At 51.1% G+C, this 14135-nt stretch overlaps 6 protein-coding genes across 6 annotated transcripts; 3 read left to right on the top strand and 3 right to left on the bottom strand.

The window, feature by feature from the left end:
- Window positions 1-78: 78 nt before the first annotated feature.
- On the bottom strand, window positions 79-3551 carry culA (cullin culA). The gene is made up of 7 exons (XM_025526410.1): window positions 3395-3551; window positions 3135-3227; window positions 2979-3048; window positions 2865-2881; window positions 2734-2804; window positions 776-2673; window positions 79-710 (listed from the first exon to the last, which is right to left on the bottom strand). Exons 2-7 carry the CDS (start codon window positions 3182-3184, stop codon window positions 522-524), a joined length of 2295 nt encoding a protein of 764 aa, XP_025391653.1. The 5' UTR covers window positions 3185-3227; window positions 3395-3551; the 3' UTR covers window positions 79-521.
- Window positions 3552-4211: 660 nt separating this feature from the next.
- BO83DRAFT_172260 (cupin domain-containing protein) lies at window positions 4212-5233 on the top strand. Its single transcript, XM_025526411.1, has one exon. The coding sequence runs from the start codon at window positions 4451-4453 to the stop codon at window positions 4991-4993; it is 543 nt and encodes a 180-aa protein (XP_025391652.1). The 5' UTR covers window positions 4212-4450; the 3' UTR covers window positions 4994-5233.
- A 193-nt stretch (window positions 5234-5426) lies between these two features.
- BO83DRAFT_423860 (phospholipase D regulator) lies at window positions 5427-6708 on the bottom strand (the record flags this gene model as incomplete). Its single annotated transcript, XM_025535126.1, has 3 exons — window positions 5427-5451; window positions 5506-6364; window positions 6441-6708. 3 exons carry the CDS (start codon window positions 6706-6708, stop codon window positions 5427-5429), a joined length of 1152 nt encoding a protein of 383 aa, XP_025391651.1.
- Window positions 6709-7220: 512 nt separating this feature from the next.
- Window positions 7221-8678, top strand: BO83DRAFT_375436 (mitochondrial K+-H+ exchange-related family protein). The gene is made up of 3 exons (XM_025530451.1): window positions 7221-7983; window positions 8068-8123; window positions 8179-8678. Exons 1-3 carry the CDS (start codon window positions 7547-7549, stop codon window positions 8514-8516), a joined length of 831 nt encoding a protein of 276 aa, XP_025391650.1. The 5' UTR covers window positions 7221-7546; the 3' UTR covers window positions 8517-8678.
- A 220-nt stretch (window positions 8679-8898) lies between these two features.
- Window positions 8899-10773, top strand: end3 (cytoskeletal adaptor protein SagA). Its single transcript, XM_025529098.1, has 3 exons — window positions 8899-9240; window positions 9372-9606; window positions 9683-10773. Exons 1-3 carry the CDS (start codon window positions 9001-9003, stop codon window positions 10420-10422), a joined length of 1215 nt encoding a protein of 404 aa, XP_025391649.1. The 5' UTR covers window positions 8899-9000; the 3' UTR covers window positions 10423-10773.
- Window positions 10683-14077, bottom strand: BO83DRAFT_172180 (putative SNF2 family helicase/ATPase PasG). The gene is made up of 4 exons (XM_025526409.1): window positions 13616-14077; window positions 12684-13535; window positions 11876-12620; window positions 10683-11808 (listed from the first exon to the last, which is right to left on the bottom strand). Exons 1-4 carry the CDS (start codon window positions 13823-13825, stop codon window positions 10943-10945), a joined length of 2673 nt encoding a protein of 890 aa, XP_025391648.1. The 5' UTR covers window positions 13826-14077; the 3' UTR covers window positions 10683-10942.
- Between the last annotated feature and the right edge of the window lie 58 nt (window positions 14078-14135).

Raw genomic sequence — 14135 nt, 5'->3', positions numbered from 1 at the left:
TAGTAGCTAGATAACGCTCATAGTGTTTTGATACCAATCATACATAATATTTGCATCAAATATTTACTCACTGGTTCTTGATAGTATAGTCTTATATTAATGAAGGGCTGTCTTTCCACATATTATGAAATATTCCAATCTTTACTAATTACTGAGATCGCTGCTCAGGCCCAGTCTCGAAGAGTTTCAGTTTGTATGAACTTAGATGGAGGAGTATGATGAGAAAGTGCAAAGTGGGATCCAGCCTAATTGTATATCTGGGTTGTCATTTGTCGTAGCAGCGCTCTGAAGAAAAGAAAAACACAACGTTTCCCATCCGCCGCTCCTCGATGTGCCATTGGAACAATATGAGTCAAGATAGAAGAAGACTAATATAAAAATAAGGAAGCTACCGCGCTAACAGGACATTTGAGATGATGGTTGATGTGGTGTTGTGATCTTGATCCAGGATGAGGGGATTGAACCGCCAGATGAAAGGAAAGGATGAGGAAAGGGAATGGAGAACTCGGGCTGTCTGGCGATCACGCGATGTAAGCGATCTCATCACCGTCCAGCCGCTCTATATAATCCTTCTCCATGAGTGCTTCGATGTTCTTCTTGATGTCCGGGACCTTGGGAGGGAAACGCGACTTGACCTGTTGAATCACTTCTTGGACAAGTTGCACATGCTTCATCTTCTTGCGAGATTTCATGATACGGACAATGGCGGACTGTGTTAAACACATGTTAGCGACATGGAAATTCTTCCAATATGGCATATATGCAAGGGACATACCTGAAGCAGCAGCTTCCGATCCTCCTCAATCGTCTTGTGCGTATCATCAGACTCAACCTTCTGCTCAGACTTGATCTGAATGTTGAGGTTGACCTTGATCTTCTTGTTCTTGAAGTTATAGTTCAGGGAGAAGGATGTACCAGGTTCTGGCTTCGACCCCTCCGGATTTATGATGAGCACCTTGGCCTTCAGGAAGATACTCAGGTTCGGGTCAAGGATCTCGGGAGCAAGGGATGTGGCTTTTTGGATTTCCTCGTAGGACAGAGTGTCATGTTCGTTAAACAGTAAGAGAATACCCATCTGGAAGGTCGACACCTGGAACGTGTAGGGAACCTTGGTGTTTCTGATGTAGTTGGTCTTGATTTCACCTTTGCATAGCTGCCAGAGCCATGTCAATTTACGACCGTTATGCTTGTCAAAGTAGAAACTCTGGAACCGTTCAGCAGTCTTGACGATTTCCGGTGGCGCGAGGAAGTCAGTCGAAGGCGCACTAAGGGGCCAGAATCCAGTTCCGAGGATCTGGAAGTGTGAGTCCACCAGTCTCCTCCGATCGTCATCGTCGAGAATCTTCTCCTGCCAGTCTCTGTAGCTGGCGTTGAGATCCTTCGAAATCTGAATGTCTTGGAACATGCGCTGCAGCTTGTTGGTGTACTCGAATCCACACGCCTCCTTGAGCTTGCTAATCATACTGGTCTCTGCATCGTCAGAGACCGAGCTGACGTGGACGAGACGTTTAGCCAGCATCTTGGAGTAGAACTTCTGGAAAACATCCTTGTCTTCGATGTACTTGAAGACAGTCATGATCTGCACCAGCATTTCTTCGAGTTCAGACTCCTCCGCTGCCTTGGAGCCCTTCTTGAGCAGTGAATCTGTGTACCGAGCCAGCAATTCCGGGGTCTTTGTTGAACCAGATTTGCAGATCTTATTGCGGTTCACAAATTCACGGCAAGCATTATCTAGAGACCGGACAAACTCCGACTCGCCGTTGAAGGCTTCGCTTACCAGACTCTGATACCGGGTGTGCACCTGCAACAGTGCATCGACGTAGAGCTTGGGCTCAAAGGAATCGCCATCCGCGGCAACCTTTTCCACGGCAGCCAAGCCTGCCTTTCTGACGTGGGCTTCAAACTTGGTGCGGAGAGGGTCCAGGCCGTCTTTAATGCGAGACAAGAGTCTGTACATCCGGGCTAGATCTTCTTGGCGTTCATTATCCAACAACACTTGGAACTCGTCCCGCAAGAGTTCGGAGTGCGCGGTAACAAGCACATCCAGGCACGTGTCAGTGAGGTGCTTAGAGATATCCGGGTGCAGATACAAGCCCACGCGCGCCTTCTCTTCGTCCAAACGAGCCTCCGCCTTCTTCATGTACTCAACAACACTGTTCTCTGCGACAAACTGGCGTGATTCATTCTCGTAATAGACCCTGGTGGCATCAATGAAGGGCTTCTCGAAGTAATACCGATAGACCTCCAAGGTGGATTTGCTAGAGTCGCTCTCGTCCAAGCCAAGGGAGACGAAGGAGTCAACAATGCTTTTGATCTGAGACTGCTCGATGGTTTCGCCGTTTCTCTGCTTCTCGACCAAGTTGAGCACTGCTTCCATGACCTTCTCATGGACCTTCATGAAGAAGTCATCCTTCCACTTGACCAAGTGCAAGGTATACACATCGTATACATTCTTCTTGCCTTCGTCAATCTCCCGCTTGACCCAGTGACGGTTCAAATATTTGAAAAGATGGTTGATGTACTTAGCCGCCGTCGTGTAACGGAGCCACTCTCGGATGTAAAATCCTAGCAGGGCCTCTTCCGCATGACCCTCGGACTCCTGGTATACCGCGTCAAGGTGACGAGAAAGGTACTCCCCGAGCAACTTGTACAGTTCCTCTCCTAGTAGGTGTGCTGGTGATGCCGTCAGCTGTGGAGTTCTGAGACTCAAGAATTTGTGTGGTTGTGACCGACCGCCATGATGCGCTTTTATGTTTTGGCTGCTGCCGATGGCCTTCTGTGACGTGCAAAAATTATGGACGGCGCTTGTTTCTGCAGGTTAGCCAATACATGGGGACAGGAGACGCCTCGGAACCAGGACATACGTATACAACGCCATGTACTAGAACAACGAAGATGATATGTCAGCACACCATCTAGCTCGGCAGGTCATGATGGTCCTGACGGGGAAGCCAGGAAAAGAAATTTGAACGGCATACAGTTTTCATATCCACACCTTCCTCCAACTTGAGCATCACGCTGTCGATGCCCTTCTCTAGAAACGTCCATCTGCGCGCCGTCAGCCAAAGGTCCCGACCAAAGCCGCTATATGATTCCTTCTGACAAGAGCGGCCGCCCCGCTTAAAAGGACTCACGTTTCATCCAAATCATCCTTGTGAGGGATTTGGGGGATAAGAGCAGGCATTCTGCGAGCTATGGATAGTCGAGTTCGAGCCTTGAGCACAGGTCTATGGAGTAAACGGGACAGCATTAGCTTATGCGAATTTGAGACGACTCCTTTTGAGGAGTTGTCAAGGCGGAGGAAGGTTCTCGTTATGGGACGAAACAATGGACAAGGAGACGATAGCGACCAGGCACAAAGACATGTGAGGATGAAAGGGAACACGGAACTTACCTCAACGTCTCAAGGATAAAATGAGTGACCGCACGCTGAGCGGTGGACGACTAAGCTTTAAGGCAGCGATGATGAGTCTCAATATCAGCTTCAGGACCTCAGCCTAGCATTTAAGGCAGAAGAGAAGCTGGCGCGCTGTGGGAGACGACCCAAGGAGCCACGAGGATTGCACTGCAAATGCCCGGAACTACTAGAGTAGGTAGTGACGCGCCTTGGAGGAGAGAGGGTGGGGAGGGTAGAAAAGCGAAGGCGGGAGGAGATATGATTTGAGCAAAGGAAGCAGAAAGAGGGCGTGGCGGTTGGGCGGAAGAACTAAGATGGGGGGGAGGATGATGATGGCTGGTGGTTGGTGGTTGGTTAGTTTAGTTTGGCGGTTACTAAGTAACTTGGTGGAGGTTCCTCCAACAGAGGAGGGGGGGAATTGCTCGCTGTTTGCGGTAGGCGGTCAAGCCCTCTCGATCTAGATTTAAGATTCCCCAGGCCGCCCTGCTGATGGTCGGGACTACTACAGAGTCCTGTGTGAATAGTCTTTCTTTTAATTTTAATCACTTCAGGGTTCGTTCCAGGTCTCTTCAGCATCGTGTTACACTGTGCACGTCCAGTTTTATATTATCTCCCCCAAGATCTCCCCCAAACTGCATCCCAACACCCTTTGGGTAGGCTGGCACGGGACCCGACCCTTGGGATCAACCGCTACGTAACCGCCTACGCTTTTTCTGACCCCCCCAAGAATGTTCATCTGTCACACAGTCAATGTCGATCTGACTGGACACATCCTCCGCGGTTGGAGAGAAGACGTATCTAAGATCTCCTGGCATCAATGACACGTTGGATGCGAGACAATCAGCTCATTGCGTGACGAAATGCTAACTGTCATGCATTCTTCATCCCCTCACAGGGGGCAAGCAGAACTAATGACGTCACACATACTCTCATTACGGGTGAACTGATCTTTGAAACCCTTAGAATCATGTTCAACCACAACCCCGATTCCATTGGCACTAACATAAAAGAAGAAAGACAAGAACAGATTGGCGTGTTGAAACTCGATCAGTCATGTCGTTCTCTCCTCCTTCAGAAATTTCCGTGACATCTCGCCAGATCCCCAAATGGGGTGGCATTCCCAACACCTCGATCCAGTCTAAGCCACTCATGATCTACCACAAAGCTTTTAACGCGTCCGCTAACGATCTCGCGGCGCACCTGGAGAAAATTGGCGAGGTCAGACCACAGTGGGTCTATTCCATGTACAGTCAAACGCACTTTCACAGCACCACTCACGAGGTGCTGGGTGTGGTTTCCGGCCGTGCACGGCTTTGCTTCGGTGGGGAAGCGAACCCCGAACGCTTCGAGCCGACCGTCGAAAAAGGAGATCTGATTATCGTGCCCGCCGGCGTCGGCCACCGGCTGCTGGAGGAGCTCGGCTCTGACCAGGGTGACCCTTTCCAGATGGTTGGCGCTTATCCGCCCCAGAAACAATGGGATATGTGCTATGGTGACTCAAGGGAGGAAGACAAGGTTTCGCGGAATATCCATGCCTTGAGTTGGTTCCACAGCGACCCCTTGTGTGGCCAGGATGGGCCTGTGCTGCACGTTTGAAGGATTCCTTGGGATAGATTTTTCGAGCGATAACAGCGGCCGTGGATTCTTTACCATCAAGATTTCATATGTACATAATGTTCTTATCGTATATGCACAGTGATCGTGTAATCCAAAAAAAAAAAAAAAAGAAATCAGGTTTTCCCTTTCCGACCCAAGGCTTTGAAACTCCAACCGACCACCACGACAAACATAAAACTCCATAACTAAGCTCACGAAGCAAGGATATAGCGCCAAGTAAAGCAAACGGGGGAATGAGAAGAAGAAATTGAAGGAGGTTGAAAGGGGTAAGCCAAGAAAGGAGTAAGAAAAGAACTACCGGGAAAGCCATTCGGGGTATTAATGTGGTGGAAGGGGGGATAGGAAATTGCCCCAGAGGGACTATAATGAGGAGATGAATAACGGGGTTGGGAGTATATTGTAGAGCTGCACTTCATGAAGCAACTCGTTCGACAAGTCTAAATCGAAGCTGTCAGTATCGTCATTCGTGTAACATGGTAAGACTCTCGTACCTGAGGACACTGATGGAAAAGGTGGTAAGCCAGGCTAGTAGCGCAATCAGTAGTACACAAGCTAAGGCGATCTGCCGGTCGCATATTGCGTCGTTTTTTGGCGCAACCTCTTGGTTAACTTCAGCCATTGTGCATGCGCCCCTCACAGTCGAGAGTGATTCGAACGCCAAACTGAGATTGGCTGAGTCGAACACAATGAAAAAGATGTCCAGAAGAATGAGTCGTGCCTTGGCGGATGGAGAGCGAAGACCCAGCGGCTTGGATGTGTATTCGTCAAACGTAATGTAAACGAGGTAAACCAGGGCAACCGCATCGACGATAATCGCCATTAGTGCGGAGGGGCCTTGGGGATGCTGGTACTTCCCCGAGAGATGTTGGATAGAGCCTCCAAGAGCCAGTGCAGTGAGGGAAAAGCACCACACCGTAAGTCGAAAGATCAAGGGGACCATAGGGCTCTTGAGAAGCGTGCTGTGGAAGCGCTTGAACCAAATTTCTCGTCGTCTTCTCATCCTCAAGGGGTCTTCGGTATCTTCATCCGGTTCGCCTTGACCTCGCCAAGGTTCAGAATAATCACCGAGATTCTCATTCAACCAGTCCGGCGTGACGGATTTCTCCTCAAGTCCTTGTTCTCGGGGGTATACAATGTCCCTGGAAAAGTTCTTCCAGCGCGACTCGCGCTCTCGTCCAATGAAACCCCTACTACTTTCACCCTGTCCACTCGAAAGGGTAGGTCTTGATGCCGCATAAGGCGAATGGTTGTGCTGGGCGACAACAGCTTCTCCGGGCTGTGACGGAAGCAGCCTATCTGTGACAGCTGCATCTACCTCGTCCTCCGTATATTCGACTGAACGGATCCATGCTATACAGGTTATCGTTGGTTAGCTGAGCTTTACCCGGTGGATCCGAGATCGATCAGGACACAAGGGGAAACTCACCTGGTAAAGTCCGAGGTTTCTTCCCCATTGCCGGGATGTTGTCGAATTCGCCCACGACTGTACTCTCTGGAGAACGTGAGTGCCCAGCCGAGTAGTCTACTGCATCATGTGGGTGGACGATATCATTGTCGCTGTGGAGCGCGCCAGTGGAATGGTTCGATTGCGCCGACATCCACTCGGTAGCGGAGGGTTGCTCCGACAGCTGTTCGTCGGAGAGCGGAGCGACATCCGGAGGCTGCAAATGTGAGTCGCGCACATCTTGTGCCATTGCCGTACAGTTCAGCGGTGGTTCCAGGCGAAGGTGCGTCGGCGGGTCGGAAGCTGGGGGCAAGCCGCGGATCTAGTCTGCATCGCCTCAATGTCCCTTGGAAGATTAGCGGGCACCGGGCTTGACTGAAATTTGGGAAGCCTTGGCCCTTGGGAGAGATAGGATCATCGAGAGAACAGTCAAAATTGGTGAAACAAGGCGACAATGAACTGAGATCAAACGTCGCAGAAGGAGGGGAAAAGAGAGCGAAAGGCTGGGAGGCTGGTTTCAAGAAATTTGGATGATGGAAGCCTACGTAGTAATTCGTCCGGGCTGTAATCTTAGCTTGGAGGAGCTAAACCCCCAACCGGTTAGCTGCGTAACTTACAGCCAGGTACAATCAGTACTTACCATACTGTACAGCCTGCAGTCACGATTATCCATATTATCGGCAGTTGCAGTGTCATGCATACCGTCACAACAGTAAGCTGAATGACGTCTGAAATGCAACTAAGCAAAGCATCATCCATCATCACCGCTGCCGCCAAATAATGGTCCGGCAACCTCCACGCATCCATCTCCGCTACACCCATTCATTCCCTGATATCAATTTCAAAAAACGGTAACAACTACGACTCGAAAAGCCAATTCAGGCCCCGTGACCTTCGAATACCCTCATCAGACAGGAAAGGCATGCCACTTTCATCTACGCCCTTGAATCGGTTATTTTCTCTAGTCGATCGCTAGCTCTCCCTGGCTGCCTCCCAAATTTGCCCAAATCAGCCATTGTCGCTGATCCTTGAGAACACGCCACGGCATTTATAGTAATTTCACAGAACGGATCCCTTTTTCTGTTGCTATGCGACTCTTCGTCATCCCTATCTCGACGCGACAAGCTCTAATCTACGCTCGACCCCTCCGCCGTGGTCCGTCGCAAAAGCCTTCGATACATGACCGGGTCATACAAAAGGCTGCCGAAACATGGGCGAAATGGGAGGAGGCCGATAAGGGCTGGAAGAAGCATTTGGTCTCCTGGGGTAATCGGGTGCAGCAACGCATCCCGTATCAAGAATGGGGTCTGAAAAGTATCCCATCTCTCGCAGCGGTGCGGCGACTTGATGAGTCTTACGGGACCAAGAAAGTGGACGTACTATTCCCGGGGAATGCTATTCGGCCGGAAAAGCTACAAAAGATGCTGCAAGCAATTGCGACGGAAAGGCAGGACTTGCATCGCCGAAGGATGTGGTTGAGCTTGCTTGCGACGCCCTTGACCGCTCCTGTTGGGCTTATTCCTCTGTATGGAGCTCTTCTGATTTACCCGGATTTGAATGGCTTGATTGACCCGCATATGCTAATCATACACCCATACCTACAATATAGTGTACCTAATGTCCCTTTTTTCTATCTCGTGTACCGAGCATGGTCCCATGGACGAGGTTAGCTTACCACTTCTTTCCTACTCATGACAGTTCGTGAACTGACCATTCCAAGCACTTAACGGCTCCAAACACTTGGAGTTTCTTCTAGAGAAGAACCTCCTGAATCCGATATCATACCCTGGGCTCGAAGAACTGTACGCGAAGCGCGTATCTTACGCACTGGAGAATACTGGGGTGGACAAACCCATTGCGGAGATGGTAGAAGACGTGGAGAAGAGTGATGATAGGTTACTTCTCCGCATGACAGATGCGAAGAAATTAGCCTCGATCCTTGAGGCACCGGATCTTGCGCTGGAAGCTGAGCGAGCCATCATACAAGTGGAGGAAAAGCTGAAGGCGGATGCGAAGAAAGATGCTGAGGATGGGGCCTCTGAAAAGAAAGATACATGAGCAAAGGGGATAACTATGGGAAGGATTCCTACCCGGCAACCATCATGGCCCGTGGCTGCCCCAGGTCTTCCGAGGACAAGTCAGTACATAGTGTTTGTAAATGGTGCATGGCGAATGGAGCTTGGATGCACACGCCCAGTTAGAGTGATAGGAAATATCTAGACATATTGCGAAATAATGAAAATCACGCTACTCTCCAAGCACTTCATAGCTATCGGTTTATTTATGAGGCTATCCAGAGACTATCTATCTAAGATAAAGTCGATTATCTGGAGCAGTACCTGAACGGAACTAACTTGTTCCGGTAATCCCAGCGGAGCCATTGCGGGACGCCCGAACCGGATGACGCCCAGCAATCCAGCCAAACAACTTCCCCCCATTTATTCCCCCCATCCTGTTCACTTCATTCATTCTCACCTCCTGTCTCCCATTGCTCGGTGTCCTGCTAAGCCCCCCAAGTCGACAAGAGACTCTGCCTCCAATCATGTCAACCAAGAAGATCGAGCAGTGGGAAATCGAACGGTACTGGGAGATCTTCGCATCGCTGGCAGGCGGCCAGCCGCGTTTGAACAACTCCCAAGCGGCCTCGGTACTCAGGAACAGTCGGCTTCGTGATGACCAACTGGAAAAGGTCTGGGACCTGGCAGATGTTGATGGTGATGGCGAACTGGACTTTGAGGAGTTCTGTGTTGCCATGCGATTGGTGTTCGACCTTGTCAATGGGGTATGTGAGCTCCCCTACTGCGGCGCCTCCCGGTCCTCCTGGTGCTGCATGTCTCCTTTCCCGCCCGCTTCTGCAGTCCAACGCTCCCCCCACTCCATTACGTTACATGCTAATATATCCAATCCGCAAAGGAACTACAAGCAGTGCCAAACGTTCTTCCGGATTGGCTTGTGCCCGAATCCAAAGCTCATTTAGTTCATGCGACCCGGGCCCTGAGCAGTCGTCCGGAGCAATTCGAACGGATAGAAGACGAGGATGACACTCCCGGCTTGAAAGATGGCTTTGAATGGTACATGAACCCATCCGATAAGTCTAAATACGAAGAAATCTATCTCGCGAACAAGAACCACCGCGGGGAAATCTCCTGTATGTCCGAATTCAAGCTCACCCCCAACTTCTACCTTCCGGGTCATGAACCTGACATGATGCGGGTCTCATACAGTCGAATCGTTACAGCCTCTTTACGACTCCCTTGACGTCCCGGACACAGACATCCGCTCTGCATGGAACCTAGTCAACCCTTCTGCTTCCCCGACCATCAACAAAGACGCTACGCTTGCATTCTTGCATATGCTTAACTACCGCCACGAGGGCTTCCGCATTCCCCGCGCCATTCCTGCATCCCTGCGCGCTTCGTTCGAGAACAACCAGATCGACTACCAAGTCGACAATGCCCGTCCCGCCCAGAAATGGGGCGCGAGCGGCGATACGGAGACTCTCACGGGCAAGAAAGCCAAGTTCGGAGATACCTATCTGAGTCGGCTGGGTGCCGGAGGGAAGACATCCTATACACCCAAGGGCACGAATTTCAGCGACACCATCCAGGATGAAGAGTGGGAGAAGGTTCGGTTGAGGCGCGAGCTGGCGGAGATCGAGTCCAAGCTGGATTCCGCTAGAAAGGCCTCCGAAGGACGACGCGATCGACCTCGGAACGACGGCCGGCCCAACTGGGTGTTGATCAAGAAAGAAGCACTCCAGCTGCTGGAGTACAAGGAGCGGGAGCTACGGGAGCTGCGTGAAGGCGCGGGCCGATCCAAAGACGGCCAGAACGTAGAACGTCTCAGAGATGATGTCAAGACCGTTGGCGAGCAAGTCGAAGGTTTGAAGAGCCATCTGGCGCAACGGAGGGAGGTGCTCTCTGATCTGCGGGCACAGGTCGAAGAGGCAAAGTTGTCCCGGTAATTCTCTAATCTATTCCTCGTTCGACTTGCCTTTCCCTCTTCTTGCTTCGTTTTCTTGAATATACTTTTCACCTGGGTTGCTTCTGGTATTTTTCTTCGTGCCGTGAGGGGTCTACGCTCACAAGCTTTGCTATTGTGTTATTGTCGTTGTATAGCCATTTTCTTGGCGAGGAGCATCAGGCGCTTAATGGATTGATTCGTGTCTCGTGTGTTTATTTTCATCTAGAGGTGTGATTTGTTCCAAGTCATTTGAGTCCTCAGTTTGGACTTGCTCTCGCGCATTACCCGCCTATTACTCCTGTTCCTTTTCCAGTCCACCCCCTCTATCTAATGTACAGTACATAACAAGAACTCCCTATAGGCCTAGCCTAGGTTCCGCTTTCCCTGACCCGACGCCCACCCCATAGTAAGTAGGTCATGATGATTGATGATGGGGACAAACCACCTAAACGCCCGCCTTCATGAGGAATAAACAAAAGGAAAAATCGAGAACCAAAAGAAGAAGAAAAAAGAAGGAAAAATTACTTCCCAATAATCTGCGCCATCAAACCATCCCCATCCCTCTTCGTCTCGACAGCCATGAAAGCCCGTCCAGTAGTATCCAACCCCTTCTCAGCACGAGCATACGCCTCCTCACTGCGATCCGTCAAGATATCTAAATCCTTCTTCGAAAGCAAAGTGGCCGGGTCCGCACCAGCCTCAAAGCTCTCATATTCATCCTGCCCCAGGGCCTTCTTCAAATCATCAACATCATTGGAGCTAAGTCCACCGGAGTCCAACAGACTCCGAAACTTGCCTTTCTGAATGACCAACCGTTCGAGACGACGCTTCGAGTCCGCTTTCTCGAGCAGCGTCTGCTCCACAGTTCCCTTTGTCGCGAGGCGATAGACAATGACCGGTTTTGTTTGCCCGATGCGGTGGGCGCGGTCTTGCGCCTGCAGATCCTGCTGCGGGTTCCAGTCGGAGTCGAAGAGGATGACAGTGTCGGCGGCCATGAGGTTGATCCCTTGGCCACCGGCGCGGGTGCTGAGGAGGAAGAGCTTGTAGTTTTTGTCGGTGTTGAAGGCTTTGATTTGTGCGCGGCGGTCTTCTTGACTGACGGCGCCGTCGATGCGGCAGCAGTTCCAGGAGCGTAGTTGCGTGGCCCAGTCTTGGAGGATGTCGAGTTGGGTCTTGAATTGGGAGAAGATGAGGATTTTGTGGCCCTTTTTGAGAAGGCAGGGGACTAGCCGGTCTAAAAGGAGCATTTTGCCAGATGCTGTGACGAGGGTTTCGTCGATGGAGGTTGGATCGTCCATCCATGGCCAATAGAAGTTATGTGGGGAGTTGCAGGCAAGTCGGGCTTGCATGATGGGGTTTTGCATCTTCTTTTGAGCGATTTCTTTCTCTAAGAGGTGGGAAGGAGATGTTAGTTTTCCGAGGTAGGATGAGGGCAGGGATACGGAGGTGCTCACTGGCAAGCCGGATAGTTTTGGCTCTCTCTTGCTCCTCCTGTTCTGTCTCGCTGGGTTGTTCAGCGATGTCCAGATCTTCTTCTAAGCCTTGCTCGAGTCTGCGAAGTCTAGAGTTGAATTCGCGGTCGCTCAGCTCCTTGTAGCTCGACACCTTGCCGCGTCTCCGGGATGTGGGCAATGCTGCACTGGCTGGTGTGGATGAGCGGCTAGATTTGAGACTCTTGTTCGGTGATGAAGCTTCGCTGGTATCAGCGCTGCGTTTCAGGCTCTGAGATCGTGAAGGTCTTCCACTCTTAGCCATGAGACGTTCCGTGGCTTTTTCCTCGAGGTACTGGCGACCAGTGCCGTTGAGAATCTCACGATAGAGGTCTTTCTGTTCTGCTGTCAACGGCGCATATAGGATGTACTCCCGCTTCTTGGGAAGGGACGTCTCAACATCGGTCTTCACACGTCTGAGGAGGAAAGGCTTCAAGATCGAGTGCATGGTGGAGACCAGCGTGCGCTTTCGACGTTCCATGACATCCGTCTGACCATTGTTGTCCAGCATGGACGAGAAGTCGAACCAACCCTGGAAGCTGTTGAGATCATTGAAGATCTCAGGTAAGAGGAAGTGCAGTAGTGACCAAAGTTCTGTGATGTTGTTCTGTAATGGTGTGCCCGTGATGAGGAGCCTGTTGGCCGAGTTGTAGGTGAGCAATTCCTTGATCAGTTTGCAGTTCATGTTCTTCAAGCGATGTCCTTCATCCTGCAGACATGTTAGAGAATCGAATCATCTCAAAAGGTCATGCGATGGGGGAGCAGAACATACCACAATGATATACCGCCACTGATATTGCGCGAGGAACTTTCGATCGTTCATGCAGATTTCATAGGAAGTGCAGACGACAGGAAAATCCGCGCTCCTCTGGTCCTTCATGTCCATGAACTTCCTCCTAATAGTTGCACGTTCATCCCTTGTCCCATGGTACAAGACCGTCTTGATTCCAGGCGTCCACTTTGCAAACTCGTCCACCCAATTGCTCACCGTGCTCAAGGGAGCAGCGATCAGGAAAGGGCCAGAGACATTCTTCTCCTTGAAGAACGCAATTAGTGAGATAGCCTGAACGGTCTTCCCAAGACCCATCTCATCAGCCAGAATGCCACACAGTCCATTCATCCAAAGCGACTTGAGCCACTCCAGCCCCTCCAATTGATACTTCTTCATCTTCCCTCCGGTCACCAACTCCGGCTGCTGGGTAGCAACCAGTTCCTGACCACCCAGTGCCGTTGGATTCGCTTCATACTCATCTGCGGCATGCTCCAAAGCTTCCTGAACCGTCGGCTTATCCTCATCGACCTTCACATCCGCCTTCTTGAAGTAGCTGGAGATGGTGTTGCCATTCGCAGCCGCAGAAGCAGGCTTCCTTCCCCGGCCTCTCCTGGTCTTAGTGGTTTCCTGTTCTTCCTCCTTCTTCCCTTCTTCAACGGCAGCTTCCGTTGTGGTGGCAGCGGACTGCCTTGCACTCGTACGCGTCTGTCGCCGTCCAACCGGCTCGCTAGCACCCTTGGGTTTGGTTTCAGTCTTTTTCCCTTGCTGTTGCTGTTGTTGTTGCTTGGCTGCTTCAAGTCTCGCCTCTTCCTGCTGCTTCTTCATTTTGTCCGCCATGATCGCAACGAAGACCTATCAAGAGAGAGCGAACTCGTCAGCAATAGTTCTGCGCCACCCAAATCTCGTCCAACCCCATGATCGAACAATCGCACCTCACTGGTGTTAAGAAGATGCATCAGCGCCTTCGCCTTCACATCCATCCCCTCAATATCCTCCGATAAATCCATCTTATCCTGCAGGGTGGTCTTCTGGTCTTGGTCGGGTCCGTCTGTCATCGGCGTGGACGCCTGCGAAGAGCCTGTTTGTGGGGCGAATTCATCAAGGGAATCAGTCCCGGTTATGGGGGTATCTGGATTCGACATCTTCCCACTTCGATTTTGCGTATTTCACGGATGTCGCTTATAGGGTCTGTCGTTCAGCTAAATATTCTTTCTGCGCGGCCAATGTCGCAATTGCCTCCCACAGCGGGATACCGGAGCAGAGTGGGCCTGTCCGATCGCAGATTCACTAAAAAGGCCTGCGGTGAGTCTTTATCTCCCAGGTGTCCTGCAACTCCGTTAAACAAGAGGCGATAATGGTGCCCTGGAAATGGGACCAGAGCATCAACACTGGGCAGGCAGCCTGCACGTATGACGGACGGGCGGCGCGCCTTTGTTCTCCCACGCGGATTTT

This window comes from Aspergillus eucalypticola (genome assembly GCF_003184535.1).
Source record: "Aspergillus eucalypticola CBS 122712 chromosome Unknown BO83scaffold_4, whole genome shotgun sequence".
Taxonomy (NCBI): Eukaryota; Fungi; Ascomycota; class Eurotiomycetes; order Eurotiales; family Aspergillaceae; genus Aspergillus; species Aspergillus eucalypticola.
This window is presented reverse-complemented; position numbering and strand designations above follow the sequence as displayed.

Bases quoted from the DNA above. Each gene is read 5' to 3' on its own strand.
- culA (XM_025526410.1), bottom strand. From the start codon at position 3,184: ATGCCTGCTCTTATCCCCCAAATCCCTCACAAGGATGATTTGGATGAA. The intron at 3,049-3,134 runs GTGAGTCCTTTT...GACGGCGCGCAG, and splicing joins AAGGATGATTTGGATGAAAC to ATGGACGTTTCTAGAGAAGG. The intron at 711-775 runs GTATGTCCCTTG...TGTTTAACACAG, and splicing joins ATCGGAAGCTGCTGCTTCAG to TCCGCCATTGTCCGTATCAT.
- BO83DRAFT_172260 (XM_025526411.1), top strand. From the start codon at position 4,451: ATGTCGTTCTCTCCTCCTTCAGAAATTTCCGTGACATCTCGCCAGATC.
- BO83DRAFT_375436 (XM_025530451.1), top strand. From the start codon at position 7,547: ATGCGACTCTTCGTCATCCCTATCTCGACGCGACAAGCTCTAATCTAC. The intron at 7,984-8,067 runs GTATGGAGCTCT...CCTACAATATAG, and splicing joins CCTGTTGGGCTTATTCCTCT to TGTACCTAATGTCCCTTTTT. The intron at 8,124-8,178 runs GTTAGCTTACCA...GACCATTCCAAG, and splicing joins AGCATGGTCCCATGGACGAG to CACTTAACGGCTCCAAACAC.
- end3 (XM_025529098.1), top strand. From the start codon at position 9,001: ATGTCAACCAAGAAGATCGAGCAGTGGGAAATCGAACGGTACTGGGAG. The intron at 9,241-9,371 runs GTATGTGAGCTC...CAATCCGCAAAG, and splicing joins TGTTCGACCTTGTCAATGGG to GAACTACAAGCAGTGCCAAA. The intron at 9,607-9,682 runs GTATGTCCGAAT...GGTCTCATACAG, and splicing joins CCACCGCGGGGAAATCTCCT to TCGAATCGTTACAGCCTCTT.
- BO83DRAFT_172180 (XM_025526409.1), bottom strand. From the start codon at position 13,825: ATGTCGAATCCAGATACCCCCATAACCGGGACTGATTCCCTTGATGAA. The intron at 12,621-12,683 runs GTATGTTCTGCT...ACATGTCTGCAG, and splicing joins AGTGGCGGTATATCATTGTG to GATGAAGGACATCGCTTGAA. The intron at 11,809-11,875 runs GTGAGCACCTCC...CCCACCTCTTAG, and splicing joins CAAAACTATCCGGCTTGCCA to AGAAAGAAATCGCTCAAAAG.